The sequence below is a fragment of the Crinia signifera genome, chromosome 4 (assembly GCF_055691185.1).
Source record: "Crinia signifera chromosome 4, ASM5569118v1, whole genome shotgun sequence".
In the NCBI taxonomy this organism is placed as follows: Eukaryota; Metazoa; Chordata; class Amphibia; order Anura; family Myobatrachidae; genus Crinia; species Crinia signifera.
This window is the reverse complement of record NC_139220.1, coordinates 165,604,030-165,620,362: the sequence shown is the minus strand read 5'-3', so window position 1 is coordinate 165,620,362 and position 16,333 is coordinate 165,604,030. Positions and strand designations below refer to the sequence as shown.

The 16,333-nt window shown below is 40.6% G+C and overlaps 1 protein-coding gene across 1 annotated transcript in view; it reads left to right on the top strand.

The window, feature by feature from the left end:
• The window catches only part of TBC1D22A (TBC1 domain family member 22A), a 548,927-nt gene that overhangs the window by 187,221 nt on the left and 345,373 nt on the right, over positions 1-16,333 (top strand). Inside the window, exon 8 of the mRNA XM_083182915.1 lies at positions 1,897-2,011. Within this exon, the coding sequence (XP_083039041.1) occupies positions 1,897-2,011 (115 nt within the window). The remainder of the gene's footprint in view (positions 1-1,896; positions 2,012-16,333) is intronic.

Genomic DNA, 16,333 nt, shown 5'->3' with positions numbered 1-16,333 from the left:
TTACCAGGGTGCCCTGCTTATTTTTTAGTGGGACAATATTTTCCTTCCTTATCCATTTCCCATTTAGATAACTGTAGAATTTTTGGTGATTAGATTTGCTATATGCAGCTATTTTATGTTCAGTCTCCAATTTAGCCATCCTGATTGTATTTTTACATTTCATATTACATTATTTATATGCAGAAAATGATTTGCGTGTCCCATCTTGTTTAACGCTATGAGGAGTATTCAATGTTTTTTGAGAATCTGGCTCACCGCTCACTGTTCTGTGTCCCTGTGATCTCGCTGAAGCGCTCGGCACTTTTTCTTATCTCCTCATTTCTGACTTCCTCAGTATTCAACGTGTAGCCAGCTCGCCGGCCCCTTTTGCGAACTTAGCATAATTATGCGAGTTCAAATGGGAGGGCTGTAACTGGAGAGATCTGTTATCTCCTGCTCTCCACGTGAGCTGGTCAGACTGGGAAATTCCTGAGCAGGGTGTTCATCTCAGCAGCGTGTTCCTCGCATTTGTGGACTTGTATTTTTTTTACAAAGGTTTAGAAAGGTTAATGTTTTGGTCAGTATTTATTTTACAACAAATGGCTGTGTGACTATTTTAATTGGGTTTGTGCAGACGGGTGTATTTTGTTCTGTTTGGCCTTTATCCTTGTGTTGTGCTTTTGGCATTGTTTCTTTGCCCTGTGTTTTTATTTAATTATAAATTGTTATCGATTTAAAAGCCTGTTTGGGGGTTAGGTGAGGAAGAAGAGAGGAAGCATGGGAAATTACTAGGAGCATTCCAAAATGATTTCTAATTGGTTACCATTAAAATAACTTATTAAATTCCAAATAAATTAATATAGAAGTACAGCATTATGCTACTTGCAATAAATACATTAGAGTACATTTTTTTAATTTATAAGCCATAAAAAAACAAAAAAAATAACAAATTTAACAAAGATAACCCTACAGTTCACCTAAAAAAGATGCCGAGGGAAAAATGGAGAACATCTCTAAAAAAAGAAACCAGCAGGACTCGCAATTTGTGCATTGAATACACTTTTTGAGAGAGACACTAAAATCCCCATTGAACAGACATTGCGAACACCGGGGAGAAGTGCAGGGTGAACTGAGTTAGCTTCGCAAAATATTTTTGGAGAAGCAACAGAGTTGAATACAGGGAAGCACAAAATAGGAGAGAAAACTTCACTACTCTCAAAAAAACATGCACACTCACCGTTATTTACAGCGACATAGGAGCATTGAAATACATGCCTTTGAATGCCCTCCTGTGATGGTCTTGTTTCAGTGGAGAACTATTCCTGGATCTGCTGCTGTCAGAATTTGGGAAATTGTGGTTTCTTTGGCATGTCACATTTGTTTTTGGTGTTTTGACTGCAATGTGACATGCTTTTTGACCTTATTAATACATGTGTTAAGTAATCATGATTTATTTATTTATTTATTAACAGTTTCTTATATAGCGCACACATATTCCGCAGCACTTTACAGAGAATATTTGAACATTTACATCAGTCTCTGCCCCAATGGAGCTTACAGTCTATATTCCCTACCACATGTACACGCACACTCATTCATTCTAGGGTAAGTTTGTTAGGTGTCAAATAACCTACCAGTACTTGTCCACTTACTCCTGTTTCAGCACCAGGAAGAAGCAATGGAGACATTTATAGGCAATTTCCCTGCATTTGACTTTATGCATTTTCGATGTAGCGCTAATGACTTACAGTAAAGTGGCTCTAGTCACATGGAGCTCAAATAGTGAACTAGTGCAACAGTTATATAACACATTGTAATTTTAATTGTTAATACCCAGTGTTTTTTTTTGGGGGGGGGGGGCATATATTTATTGTACCTCTAAATCTGTACATTATTGATTTCCTTTTTTTTTTCCAGATATTTGAAAGAATTTTGTTTATTTGGGCTATCCGACATCCAGCAAGTGGATATGTTCAAGGAATAAATGACCTTGTTACACCTTTCTTTGTTGTATTTATTGGTGACTATGTTGGTAAGTTTTATACAGATAAATTACATATTTTTTAACTTTACAAATTTTCAAAGAGCAGAATGACAGATTCAAAGATATACCCAAAACCCCTAAGCTTCAATCTGATTGTCAGACTTGGGCAGAAAAGATGCAGCTACCTCCACCCACTCCACCTTGGGTAGTTAATTTTACAATCACTTTCATACTAGGCATGCCCAGGTCTATGGGGGTGTCTCAAATGTCTTTATGTAGGTTGAGTTTCCCTTAATCTGAAATGCTCTGGACCAGGGATTTTTTCGTTTTTTGGAATATCCCCCCCTCCCCACACACACACTTACCTGGTCCCCCGACGTCCACGTTGTCCTCCGGCGTCCACGGCGGCCTTCAGGATGCTCTTCAGCGGCATCTCCGGTCCCACGGGTGCATTGCCCGACCCTGCACTCGTGCAATGCACCCTGGGACCCGAGATGCCGCTGAAGAGGATCCCGGAGGCCGCCATGGACATTGGGGGACAAGGTAAGTATGAAAAAAGAGGTGGGGGGAACCCAAAATATTTTGAAAAACCCTGGTTTTCGGAATATTTCGGTTTTTAGAATACACGGATAAGTGAGACCCAACCTGTATTAGTTTTGACAAATATTTTAATAACATCTGAATCATCAGTTAATAAAAGTGCATTGCAGATTATTTTGATTGAGATAAACATTTAAATCATTTAACCACATTATGTGCAAATTATAATCATAATAAAAAAGTGTCCGCATACATGAAACACTTTGCAAAACACAATATTGCACATTATAAAAGGACTTTCACAATTTATGTTTTATAATGACCCTTTCAGAGCAGTGGAAGTTTTTCTACCATTTCTTCTTTCCCCTGATATATGATGCAATTTACAGCAATGCCAAACATGTTCAAATATCTAAATAATGCACTTTATCAATGCTCATCCCTCCTCATGTTGGGTTATTTGGGCTTTCTTTCACTTTTCCTGTTCATGCATTTATTTTGGTCATGTTTCTAGGACTCCCTTTACTCAAAGTTAATTCTTTCTTTGAATACTTCCTGAAAATTCAAGCTATTATGATTATTGATCCCCATTTCCATTGGAAATAAACCACCTTGCCTGTTTCCAAGGTTACTAAACTATCTATAAGCCCTGGTGTGAGAGATGTGGCATGATTAATCATGCTCTCACAGAAAATTATTTATGGGTGTAAAAGTTTTGGTGGGGTGGTGCCCCTCTGCTCTGTTTGATGGCTAGCTTGGCTGGACCAAACAATGACACAATTATGCAGGTATACATGGGATTAAGCAACTTTGAAAATAATTCTGGTTATTTTGTGATAGTTGTATTCACACCAATCTTTTTGTATTATCTGTAAATATTGTTTTTTTATATAGAGGATTGATTGTCATAACAATATTATCACATACATTTTACTGGAGCCTGAAAATGTAACATTGTGCTGCAAGGGTCACTGCCTCCCACAGTCACAACACGTGTCTTTTGAAATGTTTGAATATCATGATTATCTGTTTGGCTACATTATACCTATTTCACTGTTAGGATAACAAATGCTGATGGCTCCAATTTGTATAAAAAAGAAGCAGTATTCCTAGTTAAATGCACCTTAACAATTGTATTCTGCTAGAATTGCAGCTGCTTCCTCTTTCTATGGACTGTTTAAATTGCAGCTGTTGCTTTTAACAAAAAGTTTATGATGCTCCTCATACATGTTAATTCTCAAGGGCAAAATTCTCCAAAATATATCTACCCGGTAGTGAGGGCTGTTCTGTACAGCAATGCATTTCCAGTTTGTTTTCAGTGTTCACCTTTCTTTGACTTCTGATGATTACACTTTGTGTGGAAATGTCACATTTTGTGTTAATGGAAAAGGGCAAGCTGCCCTTGAGTTTGGATTTGCATGGAAACACCTTTTTTTCTTCGTTTGCAATTCTTGTTTCATTGGCGGTCTAGTCATTGCCTAGCAACTAATGAGAACTACTGCTGCTTACTCCCTAATCATCTCTTAAGTAGGGTAGAGGCCTACTCCTGAGAGTGCTTGCCGTTTTTGCCTTTTACTCCCTCATTTGACAGATAATGAAAATGTTCTTAATGATCCTAGAGCAGTTGGATCTCTGTTGGAAGACTTCAGAGTTGTTAATTGAAATAAGAAGTTCAGCTGAGATGTGATTAGAGAATTGATATTCCATGTTAAATAGACCATTTAATTAATGTGGTAAATAAGTTTGTCTTAACTACTTTGCCAGCAACTTGCATTGTAGGACCCAAGTGACTGTTAATGCAGTAGCATCTGTGTCAAGTTCATAGGTGAAGACAAATACGTATTTATCTTCTCAGCAAATACAAGAGGGGTTTACACTGTTAAATATTTCTCAATGAGTTCTTGTTTTTCCTTTTACTCCATACACACTAGTTTTTAAAGTGCAATTTCCAGGACTGAAATCCAGCTTTTTGCATCAGTTCATGTTTGCATGTAAATGATATCATGCCTTAACTAGATAGTTTTTTTTTTTTTTAATTAAAATTATTATTTTGGTTGGTTATATTTTTGTAAAAAAAAGTAGATGAATTGGCAATGTCATGTAAAAAAAAATATTTGAAACAACTAAATATGTTAAGCCTATCTCATACACATCTATTGGAAGTGTCAAATTTAACTATATTCCATTTGTTTGTATGTTAATTGATAGATATTTTGTTTATTATTTATTACAGTAAAACATTGGTCTTTTTACCTGTACTGTACAGGTTTATCCATGTACAACAGTATGCCATTTAGTTTTTGTTACTCCGTAATTTCTTTTGCATATTTTTCTAACATTTTTAATTTACTGTGAAAAATATTTGTGTGCATACAATTTTTGTTTAACAAAATATATATATGGATTTTATAATGCAAACCACTTGCCCTTGCTTTTAACATAGCATGCAAATGGCGTTCTCAGCCTCTCTCCTGTATACTACATTCAATTTGTATCTTTAATACAATGCTTGTGGAGCCTGCAACATTGTACTTAGCTAAAAGAATGGCAACTCTTATTATCAAGTGTGGTTATTAAGTTCCATTTGCAGCTATACATCTTTTGGCTGTTGTCATAATAAAGGTGGTTTGGCAGGCTGTGAGAGTTCTAATGCAACAACAGACCAACATTAACAATATTTATATGAGGTCTTAGATCTGAATGTACCCTGGATATTTTTTGTCTTTAATAACTGTATGCTCTCAACTCAAGCTCATCTGTGTAGAAACATGACATAAAAGAAGGCAGTGTGGACTTTTTATCCACCGATTAATGTTGACATTTACAACCAAATTAATTAATTAGTTTTCGAATCTGAAGTGTATAGAATGACCAGATAACTTTGGGGCACAAATACAAACAAACTGAAGGATTAAAACTGGAGTAAAGGTGGTCATGAACATGCTGATCGGGTGATTAAGTTGCCAGGATTCTAATTTTGTCATGTATATGCAGATTTGTGCCCAAATTTATCAGGTCTCAAAGCTTATAGTTGGTTTTGGATGGTCATTATTGTTATATGAAAACCACATATGCATTGTTTGACTAGATATACCATCCTCTTGTATTTTAATTGGATTTTTTTTCTCTTGGCCCTTGCATGCTTTGATGGATTGCACATTCACTTTCATACCCAATGAAATCAGCAGTAATAGCAGAACACAATGTTGCGGACTCCATGTATGTGTAAATTATACAGAAGCAAAACAACTCGCCCAAGGCTAAATCAGTCTGCACATGTTACATCTGCCCCCTGCAGTGCACATGGTTTTGTCCAGCTAAGAAGGAATTTGCCTCTAAGAGTGAACTAGAATAAGGCCCATAATCTCCACTAACTTAACCACCATATAATATACTGTATAACATATCAAACAGGATACATGCATTTTTTTATGGTCCGTTTAATTGGTTCTCATGTGTTCCTGGCCAAGAGAGGGTTCCCTTGTTAATTCAGAGTCCTCCAACTCTTGCCAGTAGAGTTGCATATTAGACTTGGAACTGTGGCACTGTGTACTGGCTTGTGCAATGTTCCTGGGGACCTCTCTACTGCACATTTTCAGATATTCAGAAAAATAATGTCCAGGCAATTTTTCCAGACATTTTGGTACACTGGTGCCAGAGAGGTGTAAATATAATAAATGTATAGGTGTGTATATAATGTATAAACGTTACCCTCCTGGAACCAGGGGCCTCTTTATAGATAAACCCATTTTTTTTTACTTATATGTAACATTTATGTAGATCAGGTTACGTTTCAGATTTCCTTTTAGATTGGAGTTCAATTGTGTTTTGCCTCCACAGCTCCTGTCTAAAATAATGGGATTTATTCAATAACTTTTCTTTTTTCAAATAGATATTTTATAATCTCAAGAAAATGGTTAACCATTATGTATTATAAATAAGTCCATAAAGAGTGATCACATATCTTGATATGCCATTTACACTGCAGGTTGGACCCAGGTTATTTCTGGGGTTTTCTTTTGCCTGCTTTAGGAGTTGATATTGGTGAGCTGGCTCTTCATAGGCTTGTAACAGGACCCAGGTCGAATATCATGGTCAGCTCTTTACATTGCGCTTTACGAAGATCCTTCTTTGGTCCAACCATGCTCGCTTCCCAGGTTACACTACCTGGGTTTATCAGAATCAGCTTTATTGGCCGGGTATACTTGCGTATACTAGGAATTTGTTTTCGGTTTGCTGTGCAGCAGCCAGGTGGATAACAAGTAAACAGCATACAGTATAAACAATATAAACAGGTGGGGGAACATGTACAGTCATATAGAAAGTTATTCCGAGGGGACACAGTGTTAGATTATGTGCAAAGGGTTAAGGCGCGACTAGACAGTGAGGTGTTCAAGAGTTCATATGTCAACAGGTGAACCGCTTGGGGAAAGAAACTTTTTAGGCTTCTGGTGGACCTGGTGGGAATAGCCCTGTAGCGTCTGCCTGATGGCAGCAGATTAAACAAGCCATGGCCAGGATGTAGTTGGTTCTTGACTATCTTCATTGCCAGCTTTTTTGCTCTGGACAGGTACAACACCTGCGCAGGTATATGTAACCAATATCTCTGAATTCTATTATCATGTAGTGTTCAAGAGTGGTTACTAATACCACTCAGTGTGCTGGGGGAAAAATGTCTTGTTTTACTTAACCAGTATTATCCCCTCCCTTGCATGCACCTGAATGGTATTACTGAACTAATTTGAGCATCTACCACTATCTGTATACAGGTCCTGGACAGAGGTAAGGTCTGTCCCGATTATCTTCTCCGCAGTTCTGACTACCTTTTGGAGTCAGCATTTGTCTCTCTTGCTGACGGAGCTGTACCAGACCAGTATTAAGGAGCACAATACAGACTCCACAATCACAGGTCATCAAGAGGAGCAGAAGCTTCTGTGGGATGTTGAACTTCCTCAGTTGCCTAAGGAAGAATAGCCTCTGCTGCGCTTTTCCAACAATAGTATCAGTGTTGGGCCCCCCATTTAAGGTCCCGGGAGATTGTGGTTCCTAGGAACTTGAAGGAGTCCACTAGTGACACCACACTGTCAGCAATTGTTAGCAGAGGAACACCAACAGCCTTCTTCCTAAAGTCCACTACCATCTTAATTGGTTTTCAATGGGTTGAGCTGTAGATGGTTGCTGCTGCACCACCAGGCCAATCGGTCCACTTCTTGTCTGTAGGCCGATTCGTCCCCGTCTTTAATAAGGCCAATGACGGTAGTGTCTTCGCCGAATTTGAATATCTTTACTGATTGCGCCTCTGAGGTGCAGTTGTTGGTTTACAGGGAGTAGAGCAGGGGTGAGAGTACACAGCCCTGGGGGGGCTACTGTGCTGATGGACCGCACTTGGGAGGTGAATTCCCCCACTTTCACAACTTGTTTTCTATCAGTCAGAAAGTCCACAGTCCAAGAACACGTAGCTTCATGGACTCCTAGGCGGAGTAGTTTGGGGTGGAGGATGTTGGGGATGATTGTATTGAAAGCCGAGCTGTAGTCGACAAACAGAACCCTTGCACCAGGCATATCCAGGTGCTGCAGAATGTAGTGCAGGCCTAGGTTGACTGCATCCTTAACACATCGATTAGATCAATAGGCGAACTGGAGGGGGTCTATATGGTGGTCAGTCACAGCTTTCAGGTGGTTCAGTACCAGGCGCTCAAATGTTTTCATGATCACAGATGTCCGAGCTATCGGCCGGTAGGCATTCAGATTTGTAATAGTTGATTTCTTGGGGACTGGCACAATAGTGGAGCTTTTGAGGCAGGAGGGAACCTTGCGTAGCTCCTGTGATGTGTTGAAGATCCTGGTGTATAGGGGCATACTCTCAGGGCAGATGGTGACAAACCGTCAGGACCTTGTGCTTTCCTTGGTTTGGCCCTCTTGAACATCTCCTCCACCTCTACTTGGGTGATTTGGAGTGACTGGAGTTGGCTGTCAACATTTGAGGCAGCACAGAGGGTATGGTTTGGTTCACAGTGGACTACTTTTTCAAACCTGCAATAGAAGTTGTTCAGCTCATCAGCTAGGTACATGGCAGTGGGTTTGGGTGCCTTCTTGTAGCTGGTTATAGGATTGCATTCCTTTCCACACAGATACAGGGTCGTTAGTGGACAGGTCATTTGTCGGCTTGTCAGAGAACCATTTTTTTGCTAGCCTGATTTCTTTTGTTAGGGAGTTCCTGGCTCAGTTGTATTGTGCTCTGTCACCGCTGCTGTAGGCCTCCTCTTTGGCTCGGCGGCGTTATCTGAGCCAGGCGTTGAACCAGGACTTGTTGTTGTTGAAGATGTGGTAGGTCTTGGTGGGTATACACATGTCCTCACAGTAGCTTTTGTACGATGTGACATTGTCAGTCAGGTCAGTTGCTGAGGCTTCAAAGACCGTGCAGTCGAGGCAGGACTGGAGTTTCAGCTTAGCCTCGTTAGTCCATTTCTTAACTGTTTTGAGGACAGGCTTAGCTGCTCTCAACTTCTGCATATAGGTAGGGAGTAGGTGGACGAGGCAGTGGTCAGATAGTACGATTGCAGCATGGGGGATTGACCGGAAGGCAGACTTAAGGGTGGTGTAGCAGTGGTCAAGGGTACGCCCTTCCCTGGTGGGGCATGTGACTTGTTGTTTGAACTTGGGTAGCTCCTGGCTAAGTTTAGTTCTGTTGAAGTCACCCAGCACTATGAACAGAGAGTCTGAGTGTTTGTGCTCCATGTCAGATATGCTGGTGGCCAGGTGGTGCAGGGCTTCCTTTGCGCAGGCAAGGGGGGAGGGATGTACACTCCCACTAGGACAATCAAGGCAAATTCTTGGGGGGAATAGAAGGGTTTGTAGTTGATACATAGCATCTCCAGGTGAGTGCTGCATGATTTGCCTAGGATTGTGACATTGGTGTACCATCTATCATTGATGTAGAAGCAGATGCCGCCACCCTTTGTTTTTCCTGAGAGAACCTTGGATCGATCATCTCTGTAGAGACCAAATCCTGGCAGAGACACCGAGGGGTCAGCAATGTGGTCATCCAGCCATGTCTCCGTGAAGCATACTACAGATGATCCTGCAATGCTCGACCTTGTTCTTCCCATGAGGAGGGACAGCTCATGGAACTTGTTTGCCAGGGAGCGCACATTTGAGAGTAGGATCGCGGGGAGTGCAGACCGGTGCCCCTGCCGCTTCCGGCACAACAGCCTCCCCTCCATGACCTGGGCAGGTACACAGTGCGGCATAATCCTGGTTGGCCTCTGCTGGCAGTGCTGGGGAGCTGATGGGCTGCGGCTCGGTCTGGGACCACTGCCACACTGCCCTGGGGGTTTACTTTTCTGTTACCACTGTGAGTGGTTCTCCATGGTCGCCGGTCCACTCTCCAACAACTGCCATTCAACTTGGCTGCATCCTTTCTGCACAGGGCAGCAAGGGCAGCGTGGTCTGTGAGGGCTGCCGATCTGCCCACGTCCCGCTCCGTCAGGCTCATAAGGGTCATCACAATCAAGGGGGTGATGAACGAGGACAAGGACAGGGGGAGACAAGGGGAGACATGTAGTTTGGTTGAGCTGCACAGCTCCGAGGCAGCCTTCTGCGGCGCCATATTTGTGGTAACCAGTATGATGAAAACACTTTTCCTCAAGTCTGTGAGTGCTCCAGGTTATTGCTGTGTTTGGTTGCTTCTTTCTTGTACAAAGATGTATTTTGGACAGGTATTCATTAAATAAACTACTAGTAACTTTCCTTTTCAGTTGCGGGAACAAAGCAGGTTTGTGGAGAGGTGTTAGAAGCCATTCCCCATGTAGGTGTGAAATCCCAGTGTGAGGCTTTTTAAGTGTATATTCTTTGTAGAAATAACATGTCTCTTGGGAATAACATGGGGCCCTGTGTGATTGTGGAATCCAGGGGCTGGGGATATTGTATTTTAGATTATTTTAAAGGAATGGATCAGAGTTCTTTTCTGAACAGAGAAACATATGAAACTGGACGGAAAGCATAGGTTACTGATGTCAATGGGGACCTTGATAAAGTCAGAGATAGTTAGTTTTTCCAGTACCCTGTTCTGTGATGTTCCCTGAAGATGTAAAGCCAGTCCTAGTAGAAGAGACAGGGGTTTAAATCCAATCCAGTGTGCAGGAGTGCAATCCGTTGGTTCTGGAGAGACATCCATGTAGTGAAGTACAAGTTAAAGGTAAGTCCCTGGATATTTTTAATTTCTGAAGTTCACTGTGTAGAATTTAAGCTGTTTTGTAGAGATATTCAGGAGCATGTAAAGTGTAAGGCAACCATCTTGGGGCCTTGGATAACATGTATCTCAATCACTCACTTATGTTTTGTGGACCCCCCTTCTACCCGGGTTGGCAATAATCCGTGTTGTTGCGGTAAAAGTGGTATTAGAGTAAAGCACATTTGTTGCAAAGGGGGGGGGTTCACCTTACGGTGTCACTTTGCGCTGAAACAGACCTTTCAATAATGTTTAAACTGCTATGCAGATGAATGATAAATGAAGCACCGGAGGGCGCAGAGCGGGCCCCAGAGATCCGGAAATAATATACAGAAACCAACAGCGCGGTTTGCAAGAAAGAAACTCCAGCGCGTCTACAGATTGCCCAGGTTACCTAGGAAACAGAACTCCGCCTGAGTATACCCTGTAGCACTGTCCCGTCCCGGCAACTAAGGACGGAAACATCGCTAAAAGACAAAGCAAGAACAGTAGAGAGAAGCGGACAGATGTGACGTCACTCCCGACCCGAGGCAGCGGCGTAAAGCAGCGTAATTATTCCAGACGCCCAGAGAAACAGAGCCCACCCACACCAACTCCACCCACATCCAGGGAATAAAAGGAGGAGGAGGGAAGTCCACCAGTTACTGCGATTATCCTGAGGAAGCCAGTCATCTGGCGAAACTAGTCGATCACATCACCATAAACTTGACCCGCTGTACATCCCTCTGGTTAAGAGGATCCCGACGGGAGTCTGCCGGCAGACGCTTCCATACCACCCACCCTTGGAAATAAGGTTATACAGCCCATAGAGGCTTATACTACAAAGACTGAGTTATCACTTATCTCATCTGCTTCTGGAAATATTGGACTTACAAATACCCGGGATACCAACCCCTGTGTGTTTCGCCTGTCTGTATTCACCCACTGTATGTGTATACCGGTACTAGAGTTCTATGTGCAATATGTATCTGCATACCCAGCAACATATACTGGTACATTTTAGATCAGGCATTCCCAACCACGGTCCTCAAGGCACACCAACAGTGCAGGTTTTGTAGATATCCAGGCTTGAGCACAGGTGAATTAATTAGTATCTGAGGGATTCTGATTAAACCATCTGTGCTGAAGCCTGGATATCACTAAAACCTGCACTGTTGGTGTGCCTTGAGGACCGTGGTTGGGAATGCCTGTTTTAGATAGACCTATTCATTTATTCAGAGTTTTATGGATCAAGACGTTCCAAAAACGTGTATATATATATATATATATATATATATATATATATATATATGTAAAGCACATACTTGACATTTCAGCATGGTCAACATTACATCAGTAATTGCTAATGTCAACATTATAATAATAATTAGATTTTTTTATTTTGTATATCATAATAATAATGTGTATAATCATTTTATTTATATAATGCTTTCTCCAATAGGACTCCAGGAGCATTTCAACATTTGTGATAGCAACATTACAATTGTGTCAACATTGACAATGTACAGTACTACAACCCTTAGTACATGATCCTGTATATACCAATTGTCCTATTTGAGAGCAAGACTTTTTAGATGTTTCGGTCATGTTACTTATACATATATGTATATATGTAGAGCGTTATTTTATTTTTTTACCTCTGGAATGATATGTAATTAAAAACTACTTTTAAGTTTTGCTAAATAGATAATTAGCAAAATATTAATTATTCTAAGTGTCGTGGTATTAGAATTCAGCGTTTTATAGTTGTAATGTGCAAGGACAATAGCATCTAGAAACAACCTTGGCTTTAAGTGTTTACAGGCTTGCTGGATAAATGCTTCAGGCTCCCTCTCTCTCTTTTTCTCTCTCCTTACGATGTCAGATCATTTCAATTTGTGATATTGTTTGTTTAAACTCAGACATATGGTCGCCTGTCTAATATATTTGCTTTGAAGCTGGGCATGAGTTTTAGCTTATGAAATGAATAGATTTCAGCATTCACTTAATTATTGTTTCATTTTGACACATGATCTTAGGAATGCTCTGAATTATAAGTAGCAAATTAAATGGCTTCAGTCAGTGCATTCTCTTTTCCCATTAACTTTTAAATTAAGCTGTAAGTAACATTCTTATTTGTAGTGAGACTACCACATTATTTTCCTTGCATAGTTTTTCATAATTTTTAGTTGTTTAATCCATCTTATTTGCTGGAAGGTTGTCCACACAATGTGCCATTATTATCTTTAACAGGCTGCTCAGTATGCAGGTAAAATGTTTACTAAACCTATAGATTTGTTATACTGTTGTTGGTACACAATCTAACACTGCTCTGCAACTTTACTACTCAGATAATAGCTGCTATGAGTTGCATTTTTTTAGTTTTGTATTACTGCTCTACTATATGTTCCATACTGTGTAATGGAAAACGATTTGCCTCTGGGGAGCTAGAATAAGCCCTGGGGGGTGCATGAAAAAAGAAACAGTGATTTATTTATTTTTAATAGATGTTACCGCGTCTCATTGTCTATAGCAAAACCCCATGGCTGTGAGAAAAATTTAGCACTCTATTTTTTTTGTAAATCTCATCTTCAATTGAATTTTCACCTATAGACAGCACTGTAACTACGAATAGACTAAAGGTCCATACACACTGGGCAACTATGCCAGCGATGATCGCGTTTCTCGCTGGGGGGAAAGCCGCTCAGTGCATACACACTGAGCGGCTTCCCCATGCCCGGCGGGGGGAGGACAGCTTTGCATAGCGCAGAGCTATGCAAAGCCATCCTCAAACCCGCTCATCTAATGGTAATACCAGCAGATGAGTGGCTTTCCCGGCGATGATGCGTGAGCGCGCAGCAGCGCTCATCACCCGGGCATACACACTTTGTGGCTTTGAGCGACTTTCAGCTCAAAGTTGCCCAATGTTTATGGGCCGGTTGCAGCATTATATGATGATGACTTAAGCTGGCCATATATCAAAAAGACCGGTCCTCTGAAAACTGTTTTCAGAGTAGTGACAGAATTGTGCAAAAGGACGTTCACCGCTCTCTTCAGCCTCCCGCCCATCTGCCGCTTGGAAACTTCTGAGGCTCCAAGCATCTTCACTGCCACGGGTCGCCCAGAAGCTGCACCTCTCTTCTCTGCTAGTCAGGGAGGGAGTGTCACATGACTCTGTGTTGTATGAGCCATCTAAAGACCAATTGCATGTGCTTAAAAGAACATGAAGTCTGCTCCCAATCCCAACTGATCTGATGTGCAGCATGTCAGATCAGAGGACCAATCCTCCAATCTCCTGGCTCTGGGAGATTGTGTGATTGTGTGCATATCGTGTGTAAACAATCATACAATCTGCATACAATCAATTGAGATGTATGATTGGGTACAATATCTTTCTGATGTATGGCCACTTTTAGTGTGTTTTTTTCTGTCTTGCCAATTGTTACCACTATAATTAGGGATGGGGTCATTAGGTTGGCAGTGAATAAGTTGGCGAAATAGGTAGGTGAAAGACTGACAGATGAAAAGGTCAAAATGCATTAGGTCGACATGAGTTCTAAGTTTTTTTTTTTTTTGGGTAAAACCGACTTTTTCATACTTTTACCATCCCAGTGGGCATAGAGGAAGAATATGCGCTCGGCATGGTGAGTGCTGCAAACCATGTGAAGGGACATAGTACAATTATAGGGTGTCCATGTCGATCTATGTCGACATATACACACACAAATAAACTCACGGCAACCCTTTTCCATGTCAACATTTTAATTATTCTGCCTTTTGACCATGTCAACCTAATGCATGTAAACCTTTTTGATGTGTCAACCTTTTGACTGTCGACCAATAGTGGTTGACCTTTTGACTGTCGACCAATAGTGGTTGACCTTTTGACTGTCGACCAATAGTGGTTGACCTTTTGACTGTCGACCAATAGTGGTTGACCTTTTGACTGTCGACCAATAGTGGTTGACCTTTTGACTGTCGACCAATAGTGGTTGACCTTTTGACTGTCGACCAATAGTGGTTGACCTTTTGACTGTCGACCAATAGTGGTTGACCTTTTGACTGTCAATCTAGATACTGTTTACCTAATAATCCATACCCTATAATTATACTGAATATCTAAGTATTATACTGTGGCCTCGTTTTCTGTCCTACAATTATTATATTATATCCTGTTACCCTTAATAAATTATTATTACTACTACTGCTATTAATACATAAGGTTAATTCAGTGGGAGATAAAACATGATACAAAGATTGCTTATACTTGGTAGAAAAAAAAATAGCTGTCATGAACTTGGCAGCCAAAAGTGGTACTCTTCTTGCCCATTCTCAGCTGGGCTACAGTACTACCCAGTTGGTTGTAGCCAAACAGCTGGTGTGTTTGTTATGTTGACATGGTCACAATCTAGTTAAACGTGTTGTCATTCATAATGTAGAACATGATGAAATGTTGACATGTCAGAATGCTGAAATATCATCTCTGGTTGCCCAGCATGGACTTCCCTGCTCCCAGCAATTGCAGTGATGTCTTCTGGGTCCCTGCAGTCATGGGACTGTGACTTTCAGGTCGGACCTCCATTCTATTGCATTTCTCCACCATTTCTAAATCCCCCCCTCTAATGCTTAACCAAGAAAATGACCAAGTGTTGTTCATTAGATATCCAAACATTAGAGTGAAACTGTTCGGTTAATGTTATAAATGGCAATCAGAGATGTGTTTATTAGTAAATCACCTGTCACTCATGAGTCAATGTGTTTCAGCGAATGAGCACAAGCACACTTTAATCAGTTCCAATTAAGCCACTCAAAAGTTACAGATATTTAGAAGGAGGACTGGGGGAAAGATTGACATTGATCAGTGCTACTGATTTACTGAGGTGTCTGCTGTGGATATAAACAACTTACCACCACTGTCAGATACCAGGGTCCTGCTATTAGTTCAGGTAAGCCACTGTCAGCGCAGCAGTATTATCAGATTTAAAATATCCTCTATAATATTTAGCATGCTTGCTTTTCAGCCTAATTAGGAGGATGTTAATATATTAGCAAAATATTAATGGCATAGGGGAATTAAATACTGATGTGTAATTGGAGTGCTGAAGATCTTGAACAAATAAAATGCACAGCAATTTTAAACAAACAAGATCCTCAGTGACTTTACATTTGTTTTGTTTAAAAATAAAACCAAAATATGTAGTAGAATTTTTCTTAATGTTAATGGGGATTCCGTAATGTTTTTGCATGCAGTGGCGAAAGATTGAAGTGCTCCAAGAGCCATCATTAGTGAAACATTGGCAAGGGAAGCAAATGCTCTGGGTCTTTAGGGAGCTAGAGGAGCAATAATGCATACAATTTACTATAGATGAATCTCAATGATGCAGTTCTTCTTTAACACGTTCCAATTATCAGAGTGTAAATTAAAGTTTGAATGACAGTAAAGGAAAGGAAAACTATCACAGTTATCATGTTGATAAATTAGAGTCCTATAAAGCAATAGTAGTTACTTCCCTTGTTTGCATTTAATTTGAAGTTGATTGCTTTTTTCTTCATGCACTTAGAATTAAATGCTATCTCAAACGTGTTTTGTTTTTCCTTTAGTAAACTACGTGAACGTTGGG